The sequence below is a fragment of the Caretta caretta genome, chromosome 9 (genome assembly GCF_965140235.1).
Source record: "Caretta caretta isolate rCarCar2 chromosome 9, rCarCar1.hap1, whole genome shotgun sequence".
In the NCBI taxonomy this organism is placed as follows: Eukaryota; Metazoa; Chordata; order Testudines; family Cheloniidae; genus Caretta; species Caretta caretta.
In genome coordinates this window covers 57,255,372-57,278,136 of record NC_134214.1, presented here as the reverse complement: position 1 = coordinate 57,278,136, position 22,765 = coordinate 57,255,372, and the positions used below count along the sequence as shown (strand labels likewise).

The following is a 22,765-nucleotide window of genomic DNA, read 5'->3' as shown; positions in this document are numbered from 1 at the left end:
CCTTCTACCTATCCTGGGCCCTCCCTATCCTGAGACCAAGCAGCACACCTTGTCACTACCCTTCACATCCCTCCCAGTCCCTGGCCCTCATCTCCATGCTCCCACTCCATACCCCTTTCCTGGAATCTTGGCCTGCCACATTTCTCCTTCCACCTGTTAGGCAAGAGTTAAAAATTTAGTTAGCTGTTGAGTTAGAAACAGAAACACCAGAGGCCCAAGGACACTGGTAGCTGTAAACACTTGATAATCTTATATGGTCAAATGTCCACCCAGTAACTCGGCTCTTAGAACAGAACAAACCCTCCCTTCACAGCCCTCTGGATATTTGTAAGTACTCACCCCCACCCCACCCCTTCGCCTAAAGGGCAGTTATAGATAATTGAAGTAATCAAAATAGTTTTAATGAGTATGTTCTGATCCTGTCACTGTCATGTTAAGTGCGTTCTCTGTCTCTGAAACAAATGTTTGTCTCTGTAAGAACAAGATAAATGCAAATGAACTGATAAGAGAAAGATATATAACTGGTCACTGTAACCCCACACTTTTGAAGCTGTTTATCAGTCTTCCCGGCACCATGAAATAAACCCCTTCAGTATTGTCTGTGCCTGCCCAATTCTTGGGGAAAAGAATCTCCTTGCTTCACACACCCCATCCCTTACTGGTACTCTGAATATCCCTGTCACAAATGGTCCCCATAGTTAAACAAGCAACTTGCTGGAGGTTATGGTCTTACTGTGACTCATACTAAGTCAAAGCTCCCCTTGACTTTACTGGAGGAGGGATCAAGCCCTCTGCCACTTTGTACAATGTTAAATACAGAAGGCCAAATTCATATCTATTTATCTGATCAGCAAGGTATTGCCCTCTTACATCTCAGGTTTTAATTCTGTTATATTTGTCTGAGTCTGTTGTATGGTGGACTGTAGTTATCTAAAACTTATTTTATAATTGCAACTAGCTAAAGCAGGAGGAAGGATGGTCATGTAATTAAGGCAATTGTCAGAAGACCTGGACTGTATTTCTGGCTCCACCGTGGTTTTGTTGTGTGATTTTGGAGGTATCATGTGCTATCTGTGCCATTTTTCGCCTCTGTAATATTAACCTATTGCCTGGGACATTGTGAGAATCATAGAATATCAGGGTTGGAAGGGACCTCAGGAGGTCATCCAGTCCAACCCCCTGCTCAAAGCAGGACCAATCCCCAACTACATCATCCCAGCCAGAGCTTTGTCAAGCCTGATCTTAAAATATCTAAGGAAGGAGATTCCACCATCTCCCTAGGTAACGCATTCCAGTGTTTCACCACCCTCCTAGTGAAAAAGTTTTTCCTAATAGCCAACCTAAACCTCCCCCACTGTAACTTGAGACCATTACTCCTCGTTCTGTTATCTGCTACCACTGAGAACAGTCTAGATCCATCCTCTTTGGAACCCCATTTCAGGTAGTTGAAAGCAGCTATCAAATCCCCCCTCATTCTTCTCTTCCACAGACTTAAACAATCCCAGTTCCCTCAGCCTCTCCTCATAAGTCATCTGTTCCAGTCCTCTAATCATTTTTGTTGCCCTCTGCTGGACTCTTTCCAATTTTTCCACATCCTTCTTGTAGTGTGGGGCCCAAAATTGGACACAGTACTCCAGATGAGGCCTCACCAATGTCGAATAGAGGGGAACGATCATGTCCCTTGATCTGCTGGCAATGCCCCTACATATACATCCCAAAATGCCATTGGCCTTCTTGGCAACAACGGCACACCGTTCACTCATATCCAGCTTCCCGTCCATTGTAACCCCTAGGTCCTTTTCTGCCGAACTATTGCCGAGCCATTCGGTCCCTAGTCTGTAGCGGTGCATGGGATTCTTCCATCCTAAGTGCAGGATTCTGCACTTGTCCTTGTTGAACCTCATCAGATTTCTTTTGGCCCAATCCTCTAATTTGTCTAGGTCCCTCTGTATCCTATCTCTACCCTCCAGCATATCTACCTCTCCTCCCAGTTTAGTGTCATCTGCAAACTTCCTGAGGGTGCAATACACACCATCCTCCAGATCATTTATGAAGATATTGAACAAAACCAGCCCGAGGACTGATCCTTGGGGCACTCCACTTGATACCAGCTGCCAACTAGACATGGAGCCATTGATCACTACCCGTTGAGACCGACAATCTAGCCAACTTTCTATCCACCTTATAGTCCATTCATCCAGCCCATACTTCTTTAACTTGCTGGCAAGAATACTGTGGGAGACCATGTCAAAAGCTTTGCTAAAGTCAAGGAACAACATGTCCACTGCTTTCCCCTCATCCACAGAGCCAGTTATCTCATCATAGAAGGCAGTTAGATTAACCAGGCATGACTTGCCCTTGGTGAATCCAAGCTGACTGTTCCTGATCACTTTCCTCTCCTGTAAGTGCTTCAGAACTGATTCCTTGAGGACCTGCTCCATGATTTTTCCGGGGACTGAGGTGAGGCTGACTGGCCTATAGTTCCCAGGATCCTCCTTCTTCCCTTTTTTAAAGATGGGCACTACATTAGCCTTTTTCCAGTCGTCCGGGACTTCCCCCGATCGCCATGAGTTTTCAAAGATAATGGCCAATGGCTCTGCAATCACATCTGCCAACTCCTTTAGCACTCTCGGATGCAGCGCATCTGGCCCCATGGACTTGTGCTTGTCCAGCTTTTCTAAATAGTCCCGAACCACTTCTTTCTCCACAGAGGGCTGGTCACCTCCTCCCCATGCTGTGCTGCCCAGTGCAGCAGTCTGGGAGCTGACCTTGTTCATGAAAACAGAGGCATTAGCTTTTTCCACATCCTCTGTCACTCGGTTGCCTCCCTCATTCAGTAAGGGGCCCACATTTTCCTTGACTTTCTTCTTATTGCTAACATACCTGAAGAAACCCTTCTTGTTACTCTTAACAAGAGTAACAAGGTTAAATGGCTTAGTGTTTTGAAATCCTGAGATTTTCACACTGCTATTTTAAAACAGTGGCCATGAGCTGGGAAGTGGAACAAGCACTAACATGTATTATTTGCATTATGGGAGCACCTAGAGGCCTCAACTGGGGAGGTGAGCACCATAGTGCTATCATTCATCAAAGCAGCATATTGCTTTGGGATAGTTACATGCATCCACTAATATTTAACATGAACAGGGCCGGCCCACAATATTTTGGGACCTGAGGCGGGGAGCTCAAATGACACCCCCATACCCCCTCGTTTGGGCCAAAACTTTGAAAGGTCTCAATTCTGTCTTCTTCCTGTTCTACTCCTCTCATGGTACTGCTCTGCTACCTACCCCAGCAAAGGAGAACTAACAACTTAAAATGCCTTGTTCAAAAATTTTAAGTAACACTTAACTTTCAAACACCTGAACAGCAAATGTAACTTTTCTTGTCTGTATAGTAAACACTGGCATTTTTATCTGTTTGAATAATCAAAGTGGTGCTTTCCGTGCCTTCTTGGTTGCAAAGATTTGAACTGCTTCCTGAAGGTCCACAGTCTGGGCCAGCTCATGCTCTATTGAGATGGTTGCAAGGCCGACCAGCCTCTCCTGTGTCATTGTGGAGTGTAGATATGTTTTTATTAACTTCAGCTTGGAGAAGCTATGTTCTCCACTGGCAACTGTTAAAGGAAGTGTTAGAAGTATGTGCAGAGCAAGAAATGCTTTTGGAAAGAGGGTGGCCATCTTATTTGTGCACATATATTCCAGAACAGCCTTTGGAGTTGATCCTGCTAAAATGTATCTTGAAAGGGCTTTCAGTTCATCACCTAAATCATTCACATCAATATTGCACATGTCATAGAATACCAGGATTGGAAGGGACCTCAGGAGGTCATCTAGTCCAACTCCCTCCTGCTCAAAGCAGGACCAATCCCCAATTTTTGCCCCCAGATCCCTAAATGGCCCCCTCAAAGATTGAACTCACAACCCTGGGTTTAGCAGGCCAATGCTCAAACCATTGAGCTATCCCTTCCCCCCATGTCATCATGTGTCAACACTGTCTCTAGTGCCCTGCATTGCTGGTGTAGGTCTTCTTCAGGTATAGTGAGGAGTTTTGGAATATCATACAACATCCCAAATATACTGCTGTGTTCCCTTGAGCTGCATGAAAAGTTCTTCAACTGACTGTATTGCACAATTTAGCACCTGGTTAAAGAATTCAACTTTGAATTGTTGTTTGGGGTCTCTGATGGGATTATCCCATGCTTTGTAATCAAAATGTCTTCTTCTTCGGTGACTCTTGTATTCTTGAGTGGGTGGGAAAATAGCTTCAGTTTGAAGTTCCTCCGCCAACTTCTGTGCACTCTTCAGAATGTTTTGAAATCCCTCATCTGACCAGTAAGACTGTAGGAATGACTTTGCTTTGTCCAGTTCTTCCATTGCTCCAGATATATCAAGGTCAACACCTTGGAGTCTCTTGCTTACATTTATTTCAAACAGTCTGTCATGCCACAACACTAAGCCACACAGAAATTTGAAGTGATGCATGTTTCTTCCATTTCCCTCTGCCACTGTTCTCCCATGAACAGTTCCTGTCATAGCATTATCCTCCATAATGGCAACTATGGCATCATCTATCTTCCCAATCTGCTGTTTGATAGGCTTTATCGCCGCCACTCGACTTTCCCATCTTGTGGCACTCAGTGGTTTCAGTGTCAGAGAGGATGTTCCCAGATGTTGCTTCAAAATTTGCCATTGATGAGTTGATGCAGAGAAAAATACATAGTGGTTGAATTAGATTAAAAAATTCATCAGCCTTACTAGAAGCTGGTGCTGTATCACCGACCACCCAGTTCAATGAATGAGAACTGCATGGGACAAAAAAAGCTCAAGTTAAAGGTTTAACTCTTGGATCCATGTCTGCACTCCTCTGTTCTTTCCTCTCATGTTGGCACCATTATCGTAGCCCTGACCTCTCATGTCAGCTATCGCAATTCCTGTATCTTCCAGCTTTTTAAGAAGCATACTTGTCATACCAGCTCTTGTAGTATCATCAATGTCAATACATTCTAGAAAATGCTCTCTGATAGTCACCAGTGCAGGGACATTTTCACTAGGTTCTGTTGTTGTTACAAAACACACCATTAAAGTCATTTGTTCCGTATGGCTGATGTCAGGTGTGCAGTCCAGAATAACAGAGTAATATCTTGCTGACTTCAGATCTGCCACAATCTTCTGTTTGACTCTTGTTGCCAATAACTGTATGATCTCATTTTGAACTATTTTTCCAAGGTAGTGGTGTGTGTACATTTCTTGGGTGGTGACTCTTCTTAGATGCTCCTGGAGTACAGCATCAAACTCAGCCATCAGCTCCACAATGTTAAGGAAGTTTCCATTGTTTGGCACATACAGCTGATCTGAAGTGCCACGCAGTGCTAGGTTTGGGGTAGCAAGCATTCTCACAATGGCAACATTTTGCCAGTAAAGAGACTCTGATGCAATCTTCTCTTGATGCTGATTATCTATGGTTGCCTTTAACCTTAGTCTCATCTCAAGCTCTTTTCACCTGTGGAATGCTCTCTGGTGATTTGCTGCCTTCTCATGGCATGCCAGATTTCTAGCCAGATTTTCCAGTCCTTTGTTCCTGTAGAACCCAATGTGGCTGGAACATTAGACCGGAAGAGTTTGCAACAAAAACAGTATGCAGCATTCTAGGTTTTTGAATACATAAGCCATGGCCTCACCACTTTGTCACCATTGGGGATTTCACGCCAGTAATGTGTTGGATGGAAACTTCTATTTTCATTGTCTTTGGGGAACAAGAAGTTTTTCACTTGCTGTGGCCCATGCAATACAAGGAAGTCCCTCAGGCTACTGCTCAAGTGGGTTCACAGTCCTGGATCATCTAGACTTAAGGAACTAAACTCAGCAGCAGCTGTTTCTTGCACCTCCACCACATTCTTCTCTGATCTACACTTTTCTTCAGGAATGTGCATGGTTACATCCATTTGCGATGGAGATATGGATGCTGCAGTAGCTGCCAGGTCGCCTGCACTCTGAGTAACTGGAAGATCAGGCATCTCCTCACCACTCACATCCTCCCTGGGGCCGGAAGGCTCACCATAAACATTTGTGTCTATGTATCTCAGGAGAGCTCCTTCCTGCTTAGATAGAAAAGCTTCCTTTGCTTTCTTTCTTTTTCTGAATGCTGCCCCAGGGGGGCGTTTTCTTCTTTCACTCATGACTGCTGTTCTGTGCCAGCTATAGTGGCTCTCAACACTCAGTTGAAGGGGACAAATAAGCAGGCTGGTAGCAGGGCCTGAGTGAGGGAAGATATCAGCATCTTCAGGGCCTACCTGGCTCCTACTACTTCAGTTGACTGCCTGTTCTCCTCAAGTGGGTTCAGGGAAGCAGCAGGAAACAGGAAGCTCCCTGAGAAGCTGGTGTTAATCAGTCCAGGCTCCGGGGAGTGCTAGAGAGGTACATAAGAGGCTCCTCCTCCTCCTTCTCCCTGCAGCTCCTGCTGCTTTCTGTTATTCCCTCTCACCTTTTCTCCTGCCTGCCTGTTATGTCTCTTGTACCCTCCTTCATCCAGCACAGCACTCCACCATCTCTGTGCATCTAGAGCAGAGAGAATACATATGCACCAGCGGCAGACACAATTTTCTACTCTCTGGGTCCTAGTGGCACCCCTTCCGCACTCCCTCCCCCAGTCTGGCACCTGAGGCGGCTACCTCAGTTCACCTCATGGTAAAGCCAGCCCTGAACATGAATATTGTGGGAGATTCTGAAATTAAGCATTGCAGTTAAAGAACTATACCAATGGAGGGGAAAAATATTCCTGCACCATATTAATTGGTATTAGATGTCTGGTTTAAACACACCGTAGTGGGAGAAAATCTTGTGGTCTATTCCCAGCAAATGTGGTCTATTCAGGGATGGATTCAGCCACATGGTTTCTTTTAGTACTACAGGGAGCCAGGGAGTGATTAAAATGTGCATGGAGCATGCTGAAAATGGATCTTTAGCTGCTTCACCACTGCCTCACACAGCTGGGTTGTTGGACAAATCTCTACTGCTTCCCCATGCACCTGGGACCTTGACAAGGGCTGGCTCCAATGCCTACTGAAGACAATGGGAATATCTACATTAGCCTCAGGTCCAGTTCCAATGGGACAGTGGGCACCTAAGAGAATGTCATAATGCAGTGCTGTTGCGTGGGGTGTGGAGAAGGGGTTTACATCGAGTGTTACCAGGGATATCAAAGAGAAAGGAGGATTCATTGGTTAGGGTGTTAGCCTGGGACGTGGAAAACCCAGGTTCAACTCTCTGCTCTCCCAGGCACTGCATGTGTTACTTGGGGCAAGTCATCTCATCTCACTATCCTCAGTTTCCTCTCTGTACCATGGGAATAACATGGGATCTTTAAATATTCATGGTAAATAGGCCTAATGGCCTGTGATGGGATGTTAGATGGGGTGCGATCTGAGTTACCCAGGAAAGAATTTTCTGTAGTATCTGGCTGATGAATCTTGCCCATATGCTCAGGGTTTAGCTGATCACCATATTTGGGGTCGGGAAGGAATTTTCCTCCAGGGCAGATTGGAAGAAGCCCTGGAGCTTTTTCGCCTTCCTCTGTAGCATGGGGCACGGGTCACTTGCTGGAGGATTCTCTGCTCCTTGAAGTCTTTAAACCACAATTTGAGGACTTCAATAGCTCAGACATAGGTGAGAGGTTTTTCGCAGGAGTGGGTGGGTGAGATTCTGTGGCCTGCGTTGTGCAGGAGATCGGACTAGATGATCATAATGGTGCCTTCTGACCTTAGTATCTATGAATCTATGAATGCCCTGTTACACAGAGCAGTTGTGAGGATAAGTACACATTAAAGATTGTGAGGCACTCAGATACTATGGTGATGCCTAAGCTAGATGGATATTCCTGCTGCTCTCTTAACGACTAGCATTTCTTCTGGGTTTTGGAATGGGAGAAGATTGTTTAAAGATAAACTCAGATGTAATTATCTGAGACCAAATTATAGATGGAAGGAGTGTGGGGGCATGGGATGATAGCCAACAAGATATAAAAGGCAAGCCTGAGATCAGTGCTTGTTGGCAAACCTCAGACTCACAGCATTCAATCTGGTTTTGTTCTGAGAGCAATAGGACATAGAATTCTCAACAGGAGACTGGCCTTTTCTGCATTGGTTCTTGTAACAATAATAGCTCTTAGCTAGCACATTTCAACCACAGATCTCAGAGTACCTTATAAGTGAGGGCATTAGCTACATTTTACAGACAGGGAAACTGAGTCACTGATGGGTGAAGTGACTTGACTGAGGTCAGACAGCCAATCAGTGGCTGAACCTGACTGAGCTTCTACTGGGCCACCACTTGAAATAAAACCAATGTTTGAAAGACTTCCACTGACTACACTGGACTTATGGTCAGGTCCTATGAGAATAATGGCAGTGGGGTTTCTTCTCTGATTCATCATTCAATTCCTCAGTTTCATTTTGCTTCCCCTTTCCCCTGTAACTGGTTTCCCCCCATTCCTTCTCTACAGGAGAAGCCAAGACTCAAACAGACATCCATACCGCTGTAAGCAAATGCACATAGGAATCTGGCTGGGGTTTGGTGTTCCGTCCTCAATGGCTAGAAACCCAACTTCTGTAGCACTAGCCATTTCCCTGACTTGCCTTTTCTCAAGCGTCTGCAGTCAGACCCCGAGGAACATCAAGGAGAGCACGATTCCATTTAAGGTTCTACACCAGGAGCAGGTTTACGGTCTTGTCCAATCGAGCTTGTTCCAGGATGTCAAAGCCTCCTCCAACCAGTCGAATGACGCCAGTGGGAACGCCCAGTCACAGTTACCCCTGCCCACTATGTGCATAAAGCCTGCTGAAATCAGACACATCTTCAAGTACATAAATACCATCGTGTCCTGCACCATTTTCATGGTGGGCATCATCGGCAACTCCACCCTGCTGAGGATAATTTACAAGAACAAATGCATGAGGAATGGGCCCAATGTCCTCATTGCTAGCTTGGCTCTTGGGGACCTTCTCTACATCCTCATAGCTCTTCCCATCAATGTGTACAAGGTAGGCACCATGGGGCACTAATAATCTTGCCATTTGGGAAGGTGGCAAGGGGGACTTCAACCCTCCCACATTACGATGCTCAGATCCTTCTATGATAAATACCTGGACAGATAACACGGGTTTGGGTGGCTAATGCACACCAAGAGGTATGATAACTATAAACAAGTATCTGAAGCAACTGTCAGAGAACCACTGTGCCAGTGGAGAAGGCATTGTGTGGGGATCCAAGAAACTTGGGTTCCTTTCTGAGGTTTGCCACTGACCTACTTTGGGCAAGTCACTACAGTCTCTGAGCCTCTGTTGTCCTTATCTATCTTGGGAGTAAATTCTTTTGCAGGGACTGTCTCTCCCTACAGACAGGGCTTAGTACAATACAGTCACGGCCAAGCTATTATATTATATATACTATTACAGCAATGAGTGCCACCTGGTGCAGAGATGGATTCTAGGATGGTGAAGGGGGACACATTTAGGGAAATGAAATTATTTGAAGAAACAGTTAGGCCACATATCAGCTGGGAGGTTGGTTGGACCATGAACAATCTCTCCAGGGAAGTGATAAAAATTACTCAGCACCAGACTGGAGAACAATTCTGTACTGACCAGGAGGCAGAGGTCCCTAGTGGCAGAGGGAAGAATGTTTTGAGGAAAGACTTGAGCCTGGTGCTGCCAGATGGTAATGAGATGAGGTGGGTGGTGGGTAGCAAGGCTACCAGAAAAGGGACTGCCAGAGGGGTAGGGGAAAAGGAGCAGCACATGAGATCCCAATTGGAAACAAAGGGAAATCACAGGTGTTACAATACTTGATAAAGTTATCCCTGTTTGCTGAGCACCATGCCTTCCATTCTGTTCTATTCAGATTCTTATGCCACCCTCATCACTGCAATAGCTCAGCACTTCCAGGAGCCCATTAAGCAGCCTAACAAATTCCTTTATCTCCTGCTGTCATTGTGTGTGCCATGAAGTGGTTTGTGTTATGGTTTTGGTTTTGCATTTTAAAATGTCCATGCTGCTCTGCATTCATATTAGACAGCAGGTCAGGTGCACCTGGCACTTGCAGCAGAAGGGGTGGGGTGTGGGGGTTGGAGATGGCTCTTAGTTCCTGGAGGAGCTCATTGCATAGGCTTGGACTGGCACCTAGGAAAACTCTGACTCTTGCACAGATGAGCTTTATGTTCCATTATGCCTGAGGAGCGGAGGTGTCAGTTTATAATATGGGCCCTTCTACCAGATATTAACTCCACTGACATCTCATCTCACCCTCATCTCCATAGTATCCAAGCATCACATAATCGTAATGCATGTCAACCTTCACTATACCCCCTTTATAGGTGGGGAACTGATAGATTAAGTGGCTGCTCCAAACCCTATTGAAGACAATGGATCAGACCCTAAGGGTATGTCTATGCTGCATCTGAGGGCTAGTCTACACTAGAATTGCTACAGCGGCACAGCTATCATGCTGCTAGTGCAGATACTCTCCCATTGGCAAAATAAATCCACCTGTGCACAAGGCAGTAGCTATGACAATGGGAGAAGCTTTCTCCCGCCGACATAGCACAGTCCACACCAGTGCTTAGGTCAGAATAATTTACATCGCTCGGGGAGTGCTTTGTCACATCCCTGAGAAACATCATTTATATTGACATAAGTGCAAGTGTTACAAGCCCTCTGAGCAAGCCTCCTAGCCTGACACCATAGATGTTTGCTTATGGGGAGTGGGCTGGCACATCAAAAACAACTGTAGAGATGTTTCGGCTCAGCTGGAGCTCAGGCTTTCAGGTCTACCTCAACCCCTCGGCACTTATATCGGCGGGAGCAAGGCTGTAGTGTGGACACTGACATAGTCACGTCAACATAAGCTGCCTTACATCAACCTAACTCTATAATGTAGACCAAGCCACAATCTTAATGTAATGTTGCATTATTCCTTTTTGCACGTGTGTATAATTCAATTATTCTAATGTACAGCAATACAGTTGTTCCAGTATAATCCTGACTCAACAAGCCCCATAACTGGATTTCAGATGGTGATGTTCAATAATAAATTAACTTAACAAATTAGCATGAGTACGCTATCCTGCCCAATTAGAGACTGTGTCCTTAGTAAACTCAATGGGGCAAATTAAGCCCTGGTATAATGTCATTGGGGTCAATCGGATGAATTTGAGCCAGTATGTTAGAGTAAAATGAGTCCTCTCTAATTGTAGAACTTATTATTTTTAAACCTTTATGGGTGGCTACCTAGGACTAACCCGGGTTGCCTTAAGAAGTAAGGGTTTCCACTGAAGTCAAGTGGGTAAGGTAGAACAGAATTTGACCCCTAGCAAATACAAAATTATACATAGTTAGTTTATTCTCGAATGACAAATCGTGATCTCAATCAAGTTTAACTAGGATCTGATCTAAACGTTTCCTTGCTGTTTGACTTGTCTGAGTCTGTTTGGTGACTTCTGAAATGTCCACAGGTGCTCTATCAATTAGAGCCCTCAGCAAGTTGGCCATTTTTATGCTTTTAGGCCTAGATCCTCAAAAGTATTTAGACACCTAGACTCCCATTGATTCCAGTGGGAGTCAGGGACCTAAATGCCTGTGAGGATCTGGGCCTCAGTGTCATGCAATAAACTACTGACCATTGCAGCTAGTGCTGCAAGGAGGAGTTGGTGTTGAGATCTACATTTAGATGAGCAGTAAGTTCAAGTTTGGAAGCAAGGCGGAATCCAGGCTGGACTGGAATCTGATGGCACTGAAATTCAGCAGCTGTTCTTGTGAGATGTCAGCAGCAGCTAAAGATGAGCCCCTTGCAAATGTGAGCCTAGCCCAGAACCCAAATGCCAGGGGAGCTTCAGGCCCAAAGGAGTCAAAGTTGAATTTTGTACCTCTCAAAAAATGCCAGTGTTTGGGTTCAAACACTGGCTTCTGCACCACCCCTCAGCACAATAAACCCTCCTCCTAAAAGTGTGCTTGTGGGAGAGGACTCAGTCCCAGTGTGTCAAGCCATTTTACAACCCCATGCTCACACAGCCCAAGAGAGGTCACCCCGAATGCCAGCAGAGGTAACATCCATGTGTTTCATAGCAACCTCTCCTTTCCATGAAGGGAACAACCTGCTCCAAAAAATCTGACAAGGCCTGTTAATCATGTGCTTCTTTGTCCTCTTTCCCAGCTGTTGGCAGAAGACTGGCCATTCGGCGTCCAGGTATGCAAGCTGGTTCCGTTCATTCAGAAGGCATCTGTGGGCATAACTGTCCTCAGCCTCTGTGCACTCAGCATAGACAGGTAATGAACCTGCTATCACCACCACATTCTGCACCCAAGTCAATTTAATGATGGCACATCCCCCTTTGCTGTCCTTGAGGCAGCCAGTGGAAGAGTGAACTCACTGCTGGTGTGCCCCCTTGTGGCTGGGGATGGCGTGGCTGGGGATAGCATGGCTGTCTCTCCTCTAGCTCCTCCTGTAGACAACTACTCCGGCTCTGCCATAATTGGCCAGCCAGGTCACGTTTAGTCTCTTCTCCCCTCCCCCCTTGGGGGTAAACAAAGAGTCCAATAAACTAAACTCAAATCTGCAAACACTTTGCCCTGACCTGGGCTCTGCAGAACTGTCCTCGGGCTTTCCAGCAGAGCGACACCTCCTAGTGCTTTCTCCCTGGCAGGACTGGCTCTAGGCACCAGCAAAGCAAGCACATGCTTGGGGTGGCACAATGCCAGGGGCAGCATTCTTTTTTTTTTTTTTTGCTTGGGCAGTTGTGCTCTTGGAGCTTGGGGCAGCAAATTTTTTTCCTTGGGGCAGCAAAAACCTAGAGCCGGCCCTGCTCCCTGGCTCCAAACTCAATTGTCCTTCTTCCTCTTGTGGCACGGGGTTCCCACCCCACCGGTCCTGGAGGGCAGGGGAACTCAGGCCTGCCCTCTGCTCTGGGTTCCAGGCCAGGCATCCTGTGGTGAGCAGCTGAGCTCTGCTCCCTCAGACTCCATGCTGCCTCCTTGGACTTCTTCCTACCTTGGCCCTTCCCATAGCCCCTCCCTGGGCTGCCTGTGCACCTGCCTCTCTCCAGGTCGCTCCTCCACTCTCCAGCTTGCAGAGATGGACTGCAGAGTTGTTCACCCCTCTCCCTACAACCTGGGCTTCCCTCTGGATGCTCACCAGCCGGCTCCGCCCCCAGCTAGGCTTCACCTCCCACCTGCCTTGTGCAATCAGGGGCGTTATTTGTTCTCGGTCTCCAGTTAACTCATGACTGTGGGGGGGCATACCCCCTCACATAGCCACAGTGCAGCCCACTGGTCCCACGTGGTCCCTGCTTCCCCTTGAGCCAAATTCAGAGAAGATGCTTAACATGCTGTTAGACTCACTCAGACCCTCTAACGCCCACTCTCGCCCAAGACAGTGGGATAACTGACATGCAGTGGAGATGGAAGATGCTCTAAGTCTAAGGCAGGGTTGGGACTACTTTAATTTGCACCTTCTCAGCCCTCCAGCCTGTTGCTTTTCTTACGACTCTCTGCTCCCTGGACCCTTCTGTGTGTGACAGCGCACGGCCCACACTTGCCACCTTACAGCACAGCATGGTCCTGTGTGTTCTGCCTAAGCTTCCCCCAGTGCCCTGTGACCTACCCAGATGAAATAGCAGCCTTGCCCTCCAGTCATCTGAGCCAAAGCACCTGACGCATTGGGGAAAGGAGTCCTGCAAAACAAAGCTCAAAAGGTACAAGACAACAAACTCTTTCACCAGCCAGGCTGCACCTCCAGGCCCTGCTCCTGTAAGTAATGACCAGCAATGCACAGTGGCTCTGCATCTCTCAGACACATAGTTCAGATTCAGCCGCTGTCTTCTTGGCTCAGTCCTTCCTGTCAGCAACCCATTCTCACCAGCTAGGCCTCAGCTGAGTGTCCAGTAGGAGCTGCCTGTCTGCACTTTTCCCAGGCCCCAGCTGGATTTCCCCCTCTTTCAGACCAAACCCAGTACCAGTCCAGAGGGGTGGTTTCCTGAGCTCAAGGCTTGCCTTAGCCCTTTCCAGCAGGGGACGGGGCTCTCACCCTGTCACAGTGAGTTGCAATTTGTGAAATGAAGGCAGTAACATCCTGTTGTGTCTGGCAGGTACAGGGCAGTGGCCTCCTGGAGCCGGATCCAGGGCATAGGGATCCCCATGTGGAAGGCAGTCGAGGTGATGCTGATCTGGGCTGTGGCTATCGTCCTGGCCGTCCCTGAAGCCATTGCCTTTGACATGGTGGAGCTGAACTATCGCGAGGAGATGCTCTGGGTCTGCATGCTGTCCTCCAAACAGAGCTCCAGATTCACCCTGGTGTGTACTCCACCCCTGTTCTAGTGATGAGGAGGCACTCCCCTTCTGGTGCTCACTCCCAGCATGCAGATGGGAATGGATGGTGCACAGCCCCTCAGTGCCAGCAAAGCGATAACAGTACTGGGAAAAGCTCAGAAGGGAGTGGGCTCACATGTGTATCCGAGCTGCAAATCACAGGGTGGAGGTTGGATATGGAGTTTTGGTTCAGCCCATTGTGGAGCCAGAAGCCAGGTGGGATCTCGATCTAGAACCACATTCTTCTGAAGTCTGATGGTGCTCAGACCAAGGGTTTGGATTTGGACTCTTCTGTAAGCCCAGCCTCTCAGTCTGGAAGCCTGTGTAGAAATCAGGGTGTCTTTTGAGGTTCTTTGTACTTAGTGATTTCTCCTGGGTTTGAAATAAGAGCAACATCCCTAATGATTTGGGGATCCTTTTGCTTCTGGATGAAACCAGACGAGTGGGGCGCACAGACAAGTGTAAACATCTTAAAGCAAACTAAAAGTGAAGGTAACTGGACTGGACTATCCCCTATGCATTCAGTACAGGGCCTGTGACACTCACCGGGATTCAGAGCTGGGCAAAATTCAGTGACACCAAAACATTTTGCAAATTTTTGCAGAGTTCACCAAATTGTTTCTCACCAAAAACCAAATTGTTTTACACCAAAAAACCCACAAACCCTCAAACAAAACCCTAATCAGAACATTTTGTTTTACTTTCAAAATGTTTTGATTTTCTCTTCATAATTACTTCATTTCAAAATGTCCTTCAATTTTATTTTTAAAAAATTAAATGTTAAGAAAACCTCAAAATCAAAAAGAAACATTTTGTTCCCTCCCAAAATGCATTGTTTTGGCCATTTCAGAATGGCCAATGCACCAAAGACCCTGTTATTTACACAGCTTTACCATGACTAACATTATGGATGTTTACCTGCAGAGACAAGACGTGTTGAACTAAGCTGACCCTCCATTTACTTTTTACTACGGCTTTACAGAGCTGAGATCATAGTATCTGGGGATGGGAAAAATCCCTAATGAAGCATCAAAATGTATCCCCTTCGAGGACAGGATAGAGCTCTGCATGATATTTTGACTTGTGATTGCTTCCTGCCTCTGGGTGCTGGATATGATCTGCCAGAATAAGAAAGGGCTGCTTTTGGAAGGCAAATTAAACAGGAATAAGCCATCCTCTAACTATTTTGGATTAGGAGACCTAATGTAAACATAATCTGACATCTGCCTAATGCAAGGATTCTTGCACCTTCCCCTAAAGCATCTGCCAGGGGGCCTTGTAAAAGCCAGGACACTGGATTAGATGGAGCCTGGTTCTGCCCTGGGCTGGTTATTCCTGTTTCCTATTCATGTCCTTTCTGTTTTGTGTGTAGTTCTACAGGGATGTGAAGGACTGGTGGCTTTTTGGCTTCTATTTCTGCCTGCCTCTGGCATGCACCGGTGTCTTCTATACCCTCATGTCCTGCGAGATGCTGAGCAAGAGGAATGGCATGAGAATTGCCTTCAATGACCACATGAAGCGGGTGAGGGGATCCAGCCTTCTGCCAGGCAGCCCACAGAGAGAGGATAGAGCTGCAGCACAAGAGACCATGTACTGGCCCTAGTCCACAGTGGGTGTGAAGTCCATGGAGGACAAGTCAGTGGAGTTATGGAAATTGACACTCGTGGAGGCCTGGGGCCACTAGCTCTGTACAGCTCATCTCCCAGTTTCATAGAGTTTAAGGCCAGAAAGTATCATCAGCTCATCTAGTCTGGCCTCCTGTATATGACAGGTCACCACATTGCACCCAGATATCCCTCTGCTAAGCCCACAGACTTTAGTTAGACTAAAGAATTTCCTCAGGTGACTAAACTGTTGTGTGCCACGGGCAGGGAACAGGAGGGACCAAGGTGGCACCAGTGCCCAAGACTCCCTGTGATGGCAGGGTATTGACTAGGTGAGACATGCCCAGATGATCCCAGCGGGCAAACCATGCCCCATGTTGCAGAGGAAGTTGAACCGCTCCTGCTGGGGTCCCTGCCAGTCTGAGCTGTAGGAAACGCCCCTCTTCTGCCCAGTGGTGAGCATTGCCAGAGTTTGTCTGGTACAACTCCAAGCACTAGCATTAAGGCTGCAAACCAGTTTGACTTTTAATGCATTATGCTTAGTTGTATTCCAGTAGTGCGTAAAGGCCAGTGGCAACCAGGGTCCCTTTGTGCTAGGCATGGCGCATACCCACAAGTGCCAGTCCCTGCCCTGAAGAGTTTACAGTCTAAATAAACAAGCCAGGCAAGGGGGGCAGAAAGGGCAGATTATTATCTCCATTGGACAGAAGGGGCAGGGAGGCCCAGAGCTTCACCGGGGTTTAATGCACCTAACGCCCATTGAGGAGCTGGGCCTTAGTCCCTTTGTCTAAGATGTCTTGATCTCCACCTCCCCATGCCACAGTGGCTCCCCCGTTCCCTGTTACATTCCAGGACCACCCAGCCAATAGCTACAAATACCAGTACAAGAGCAATCATGCAGTGTTAGGTCAGGTCCCCAGCCCAGTCTGGTCCAATCTGACTGTCTTGGGGAAGCTAAGGCCCCCCAGTGTATTTATTATACCTGGGCTATAAATAGTCCTGTTTGTCTGTTATTTAAAGAAATGCTGTACAGGCAGTCCTTGAACTTACGACACAATTGGTTCCTGAAAATTGCGTCATAAGTCGAAATGTTATAACTTGGAACCACAATACACTCCATTGCGGGACCGAGCATCATTAAATCTAAACCAATTGCCGTAAGTTGAATCAGGGGGCCAATTCAGAAGATTGTAAGTGCTGTTCATCGTAAGTCGAACGTTGTAAAGTTGAGGCCTGCCTGTATTACTGCAGCAGCTGCACATTGCCAGTGGAGATATCACTATGTTAGCAGGCAGAAGGGCAGGCTCTGGTAGCCTCATTGTGTGTTCACATCTCCCTTGAGGCAGCATAACAGACTCACTGCACAAGGAGAGGCTGGTGCTCAGCTTCCTGGCTTACTTCTGATGGTGTAAACTCCTCTGTCTTTGGCTGTGCGTCGGTGAGTAAGGGAGACCTCAAGCCTCATCAGTGGAGGCTCTTGTGGGCCTCACCTCCACTGCTGGCTCAAGCTCACTGTAGGCCTGATGCAAAGTCCACTGAAGTCAATGGGAGTCTTTCCACTGAATTCAGCATGCTTGGGTCAGGTCCTTTAAGTGTTCACTAATGCAAACATTGCTGACTCTGGCTGACCATAGAGTTCCTAGTCCCCACCAGTATTGTACTGCTTGTACTGTACCACCTGACCCCTCTGATCATGAAATCATGAACATTTCTGTGCTGCTGGAGATGTGTAAGGATTTAAGGGGGTCTCCAGCCCTTACCAGTGCTCTGCAATGATCATTCTGAGTGAGCACTAAATGCTGCTGGACGTGCCTAGGGATTTAAAGGACCCCTACAAGGGTTGTGCTAGTGGTGCTCTGCTCCCCTCCTTGGTCAGGCTCATGCTGAGTGTACACTCACCCACACTTCTTTACTTGTGAGTCTTAGCGCCGGGAAGTTGCCAAGACAGTGTTCTGCCTGGTGGTGATCTTCGCTCTCTGCTGGCTGCCTCTCCATCTGAGTAGGATCCTGAAGAACACCATCTATGACCAGACCGACCCCAACAGATGTGAATTGCTGAGGTGAGGACAACCCGAAAAAGACCCTCACTTCTGTATTGTACTTCAGTTTTGTGATCGCAGCGATATTAATACTGGACTCTGAATCCAGGCTGCCGACTGTGTAATTATCTCTGGAATGTCAATCACTGGTTTGTTTGTTTGTTTGTTTGTTTGTTTTTATTTGCTCAATTTCAAGGTGAGGTACCCTTTTAATAGCCACAGAAAGGTGGGGGGGCAGATATTCCAGTGAGGTCCCATTATGGTTATGGTACGTGGGCAGGGAGCTGCTGTTATCAAAGAGCAAGGCACGTGTTTTGAGCTTATGGAAAGCAGGATGATCAAGGTAATCAGATGTTATGCTTCCAGGCATGAGCTGGTCACTGCAGGGGTAAGGAAGCAAATATTTCCCTCATGTCAGAGTATTGCACAATTGGCTAGGTGTGTTAGGGGCTTGTTTTGCTTTCCTTTGAAGCTCCAGTCACTGCTTCTTCATAGAAGCAGGACAGTGGGCTACACGGACCAGTCCAAGTACACCCATCGTTCTCTCTCCTCTCCACCCCCAGTTTCCTCCTAGTGATGGACTACTTTGGTATCAACATGGCCTCCCTGAACTCCTGCATCAATCCCGTAGCTCTCTACTTCATCAGCCGGAAATTCAAGAACTGCTTTCAGGTGAGAAACAAACGCAGCTAGCTCAGACTTGCTGCATGTGCCATGTGCTTGCTGTGGAGGCTTCTGAAGATGTCTCAGCTAGCAAGAGCATGAAGCAGGGTGTGGGCTGAGCTTTGCGGGGTGTTTATCATTGTAGTACAGAAGAACCTAGAGGTCCCAGGCAAGACTGGGACCCCATTTTTCTGGGTATGCTACATACACATAGTGAGAGACAGGACCTGCCCTGACGAGTTTACAATTGAAATAAATGAAACAGAGAAAGAGGAAACTGAGGCATGGAGTGGGTAAGTGACTTGGCCAATGGCACAAAGTGGCAGATTCAGGAATAGAACCTAGGTCTCCTGACTCCCACTCCTGTGCACTGTCTAGTAGTTTACTTCCTCCCAGTAAATCCTTAGAGGATGAATTCCCATTTGGAGAGGGACCAAAATCAAACGAATTCTCCCTAGCATCTCCACAGTGACCTATTTTTACGATGGCTCAAAGGGTCTCCATTTTGGTTACTGATTGTCTTGCTCCCATCACGTGCTGCACTCAGCAGGGCTGTGAAGTGGAGCAGAGGGGTTCAATCTAGAGCCAGCAAGAACTGATGCTCCCTGCAACATCAGCAGCAGCAGCAGCACACCATGCACTTGCAGGAAGCACTGAAATGTGACCTAAGGCACATGGGGAAACAAAGTAAAGTTTTACTTCTGGGAGAATTTAGCACACAATATTTTAAAATTCTGCGAAATTCTGCATATTTTATTTGTCAAAATAATACAATATAATCAAGCCAGTTTCAATTATTTTGGTAATTTATTTAAACTACAATACAATGGATAGAGAATGGGAGTGGGGGTGCATTAGAGGAAATCTAATAGTAATGTAGCGACGTTTGATCCTTTATTTCGAGCTATTAGTCAACAAATATATGCAGCCATATGCTCAGTGTTACATCATAGGCAACTGAAGAGCAAGTGAGGGCTAGGGAATCAAACTCACAATTTATACTGGCTACTGACCATCTCCAAAAAGGTCAACACCAAAGAGGTAATGGAGCACATTTTGATAGGAATTTTTTTCAGTCCAAAAATTTAGACCAATTCTTATCACTAAAGCACCATAAGCATTTGTAAGGCCATACTGTCCTTTTCACCACTCTGGCAATGTAAAGGAGCCTTAAAACTTTTACACCTGTTTTATATTCCTGGGGGAATTCACAAAGACGATGGGAACCGTTCACTAAGCAGGCAGGCTGCTACATTCTGCTCTGCCCCCATGCCTACCTCCTCAGAAACACCTCAAAGCCCTGCCTCTCCATACCAAACATGCCGCAATAGCAAGCAAGAGGGACAGGGTGTGTCTCTCTCACGCACATCTGCATAGCCCGCCACCCCATCCCATCCCAGCGGTGATTTACATCTCTACCAGCTGCTCTGGACGCCCAACCTGCCTGCGCTGCAGGGGAGGGACACATGACCGCCCTTGTGGGCTTCCCTTTGCTTCCCCATCAGAAGTCATTTTTCTGCAGGGAAGCAAAGAAATCTGTGTTGGACATGAATTCTGTGCATGCGCAGTGATGCAGAATCCCCCTTGGAGTAAAGTTTAAACTTTGTCTTCCCCTGGCCCAGCAGTCAAAGCAAATGGCTCCCAGAAAATGCATGGGCTGAGAGCCCTTCACACAAAGGGTGCTGTGGTCTTCAGTGCTTATGGTGCCTGCAAGAGCTCTGCTTTATGCTGTGCCTTGTTCCAAATGGCTGTACATAACAACAAGAGCGTCACAATGCCCCGACCAGACTCTGTCTGGGAAGCTCAGCCCTTAAGGGCATGGCCCCTAAGACCACAGGGTCACCAAACAATATAAAGTATGATAAATTGAAGTCTGTTTCCAGATAATTTATTTCCAGATAATATATGTATTTATTCTCCCAGGCCAAGACCCTGCCAATCACTTACCCACAAGACCACCCTTCATCTCGATAGTAATAGGGGATATTTCACCATGCTTTATCCCATAGTCCCAGCTCCTAACCCCTCCCTATGTATCTCTTCCCAGTCCTGTCTGTGCTGCTGGTGCCAGAGACCAGCCTTGAGCAGCGCACCAACGGATGATAAGGGGTCTGTTGGGAAGTGGAAAGCCAACGGTCAGGAATTGGGGCTGGACCGAAGCAGCTCCCACTTGAGTAACAAGTACAGCTCTTCCTAAAGAACCATAAATCAATTGGAGAGTTCACCGCAAGAGCTGAAAGGAGTCATCCATCCCACTCACAGAGTCATTTCCTGGCTGGCTCTGAGTCACTTGCTTTCCTTTCACAGATCCATTGGAAAAAGCAGCAGAACTTCTTACCATTGAATAGGGTGACCAGATGTCCCAATCTTATAGGGACAGTCCTGATATTTGGGGCTTTTTCTTATATAGGCACCTATTATCTCCCACCCCAGGTCCCGATTTTTTACACTTGCTATCTGGTCACCCTAGCATTGAACCTGCCACTGCCAGGGCCTTGGAACCTCACTTCTCATCTGTTCCTTTATAATCATCTTTTTTGTTTTCCTCAAAGGACCTTTTGGGTTTTAAATCCTGCTGGAGAAGCCAAGTGACCCATGGTGCTATCTGTCTCCAGATGGCAAGGCCACCAGATGGGGGGGTGGGGTGGGGAGGAGGGGATGGTGCTGTGGGTGATGTCACGTTTAAACTGACAAGGGACCAGTGGCGGAGGTCAATTCTGATCCTCCAAGCTGATATATTAAGAAGCCAAGGCGAAACCAAAGCAGCTGCATCACAGGCCCACAGCCTTCCCCTCTTTGCTCCTGGGACACCATCACTGGGGGTGAAATTCACCCTGGACAGCCAGCTAGCAGAAGTCCGAAACACCATTTAAGCCCTGTTTAAGCCCAGAGGGTACCTAGGAATTGCGCTGCCCTCTGCCCAGGGGTGAATTTCACCCTGCATGTTTATAGTATAACAACACAGTAGTGTATTTAGAATAGAGCTGCTTAGTGGATGTTATATTCTTAGTAGAAATGAGGTTAAGAAAATGTTCCTTTTTTGAAATTGTATCATACAAAGAAATGGGCTGCTGTAGCTTCTCCCCTCTCCTTTCCAGCAGCTCCTTCACAGTGAGAGCTGTGTCTGGTCACATTGGGGTTTGTAAAGGCAAGCACAGGAATGGCAGCCTTGGCTAGAGTCAAGGTGGGCCAAAACCAGGCACTGTTGGCTTTCATCCACCACTCAGCTCTGCCAACTTGTCCTTAATTGCTATCTGCAGCACCCCATGTTGCTCCAGTCCTGGTCCTCTTCTGAACAGGAAAGATCAGCTCTGCTGGGGTTATGCTATGAACAGATGCCAGCAAGCTCACTGCACTTGTCACCTAAGTTAGGAGATGAACTAGAAGTGAAAGGGAACCCTTGATCACCATTGGGTCTGAGCAATGTTGGCTGCGTACCTAGTTACAGGAGCACTGGACCGCATACATTCATAAAGTCTAAGGCCAGAGAGGCCTGCTAGATCATCTGTCTGATCTCCTATATATTACAGGCCAGAAAATGTCATCCAGTTACTCCTGGCTTGAGCCCATTGACTGCTGCTTGGCTTAAGCCTGTCAATCAGAAAGACCAGTCTTGATCTGAAGGCTTCTAGAGATGGCCAAGCCACCACTTCCCTTGATAGTCTGTTTGTGTGGTTCATCAGACTCAGGGACACAATTCAGAGATGGCTAAGGAAACCCCAGATGCTGCAAGAAGTGGTGCTGGAGATTCCTTAGGACGTGTTGGTCCCTCTCTTGCAGTACTGAAACAATGCTCCAGCATGGTGCTGCTGGTGCTGCCATTTGGCGGACTAGCCATAAACCCACAATTCTGCCCACTCGTGGTGGTCTATAGGCCCATCACTCTCCGTGCTAGCATCAGAGCTGGGAGCTCTCACGCACTGGGGCCAGATTCCAGCATAGTGTTTACGAGAGCTGCTCAGAATATGGTGAAGAGCCATCACTGACATAGCTGACCAGTTCAGCCAGGCTTTCACACCAAAGCTTCCACAAAGGAACAATCTGGCATTTATTCCAATGATGTTGTGAAAAATTTTATGGGGAATTTTCATGGGGGAGGAGGTCAG

At 47.1% G+C, this 22,765-nt stretch overlaps 1 protein-coding gene and 1 long non-coding RNA gene across 3 annotated transcripts in view; one reads left to right on the top strand and one right to left on the bottom strand.

The window, feature by feature from the left end:
- The window catches only part of LOC125642778 (uncharacterized), a 32,885-nt gene extending 14,897 nt beyond the window's left edge, over positions 1-17,988 (bottom strand). For both annotated transcript variants that reach the window (XR_012669941.1, XR_012669940.1), the window contains exon 1: positions 17,857-17,988. This is a non-coding gene — a long non-coding RNA (uncharacterized LOC125642778). The remainder of the gene's footprint in view (positions 1-17,856) is intronic.
- LOC125642774 (endothelin receptor type B-like) lies at positions 8,518-20,917 on the top strand. Its single transcript, XM_048864551.1, has 7 exons — positions 8,518-9,037; positions 12,204-12,316; positions 14,134-14,338; positions 15,726-15,875; positions 17,884-18,017; positions 18,560-18,668; positions 20,707-20,917. Exons 1-7 carry the CDS (start codon positions 8,543-8,545, stop codon positions 20,854-20,856), a joined length of 1,356 nt encoding a protein of 451 aa, XP_048720508.1. The 5' UTR covers positions 8,518-8,542; the 3' UTR covers positions 20,857-20,917.
- Positions 20,918-22,765: the final 1,848 nt, after the last annotated feature.

Excerpts from the sequence above, each read along its gene's own strand:
- LOC125642774 (XM_048864551.1), top strand. The coding sequence starts at position 8,543 with ATGCACATAGGAATCTGGCTGGGGTTTGGTGTTCCGTCCTCAATGGCT. Across the intron at positions 15,876-17,883 it reads TCAATGACCACATGAAGCGG|CGCCGGGAAGTTGCCAAGAC; the intron begins GTGAGGGGATCC and ends TGTGAGTCTTAG. Across the intron at positions 18,669-20,706 it reads AATTCAAGAACTGCTTTCAG|TCCTGTCTGTGCTGCTGGTG; the intron begins GTGAGAAACAAA and ends ATCTCTTCCCAG.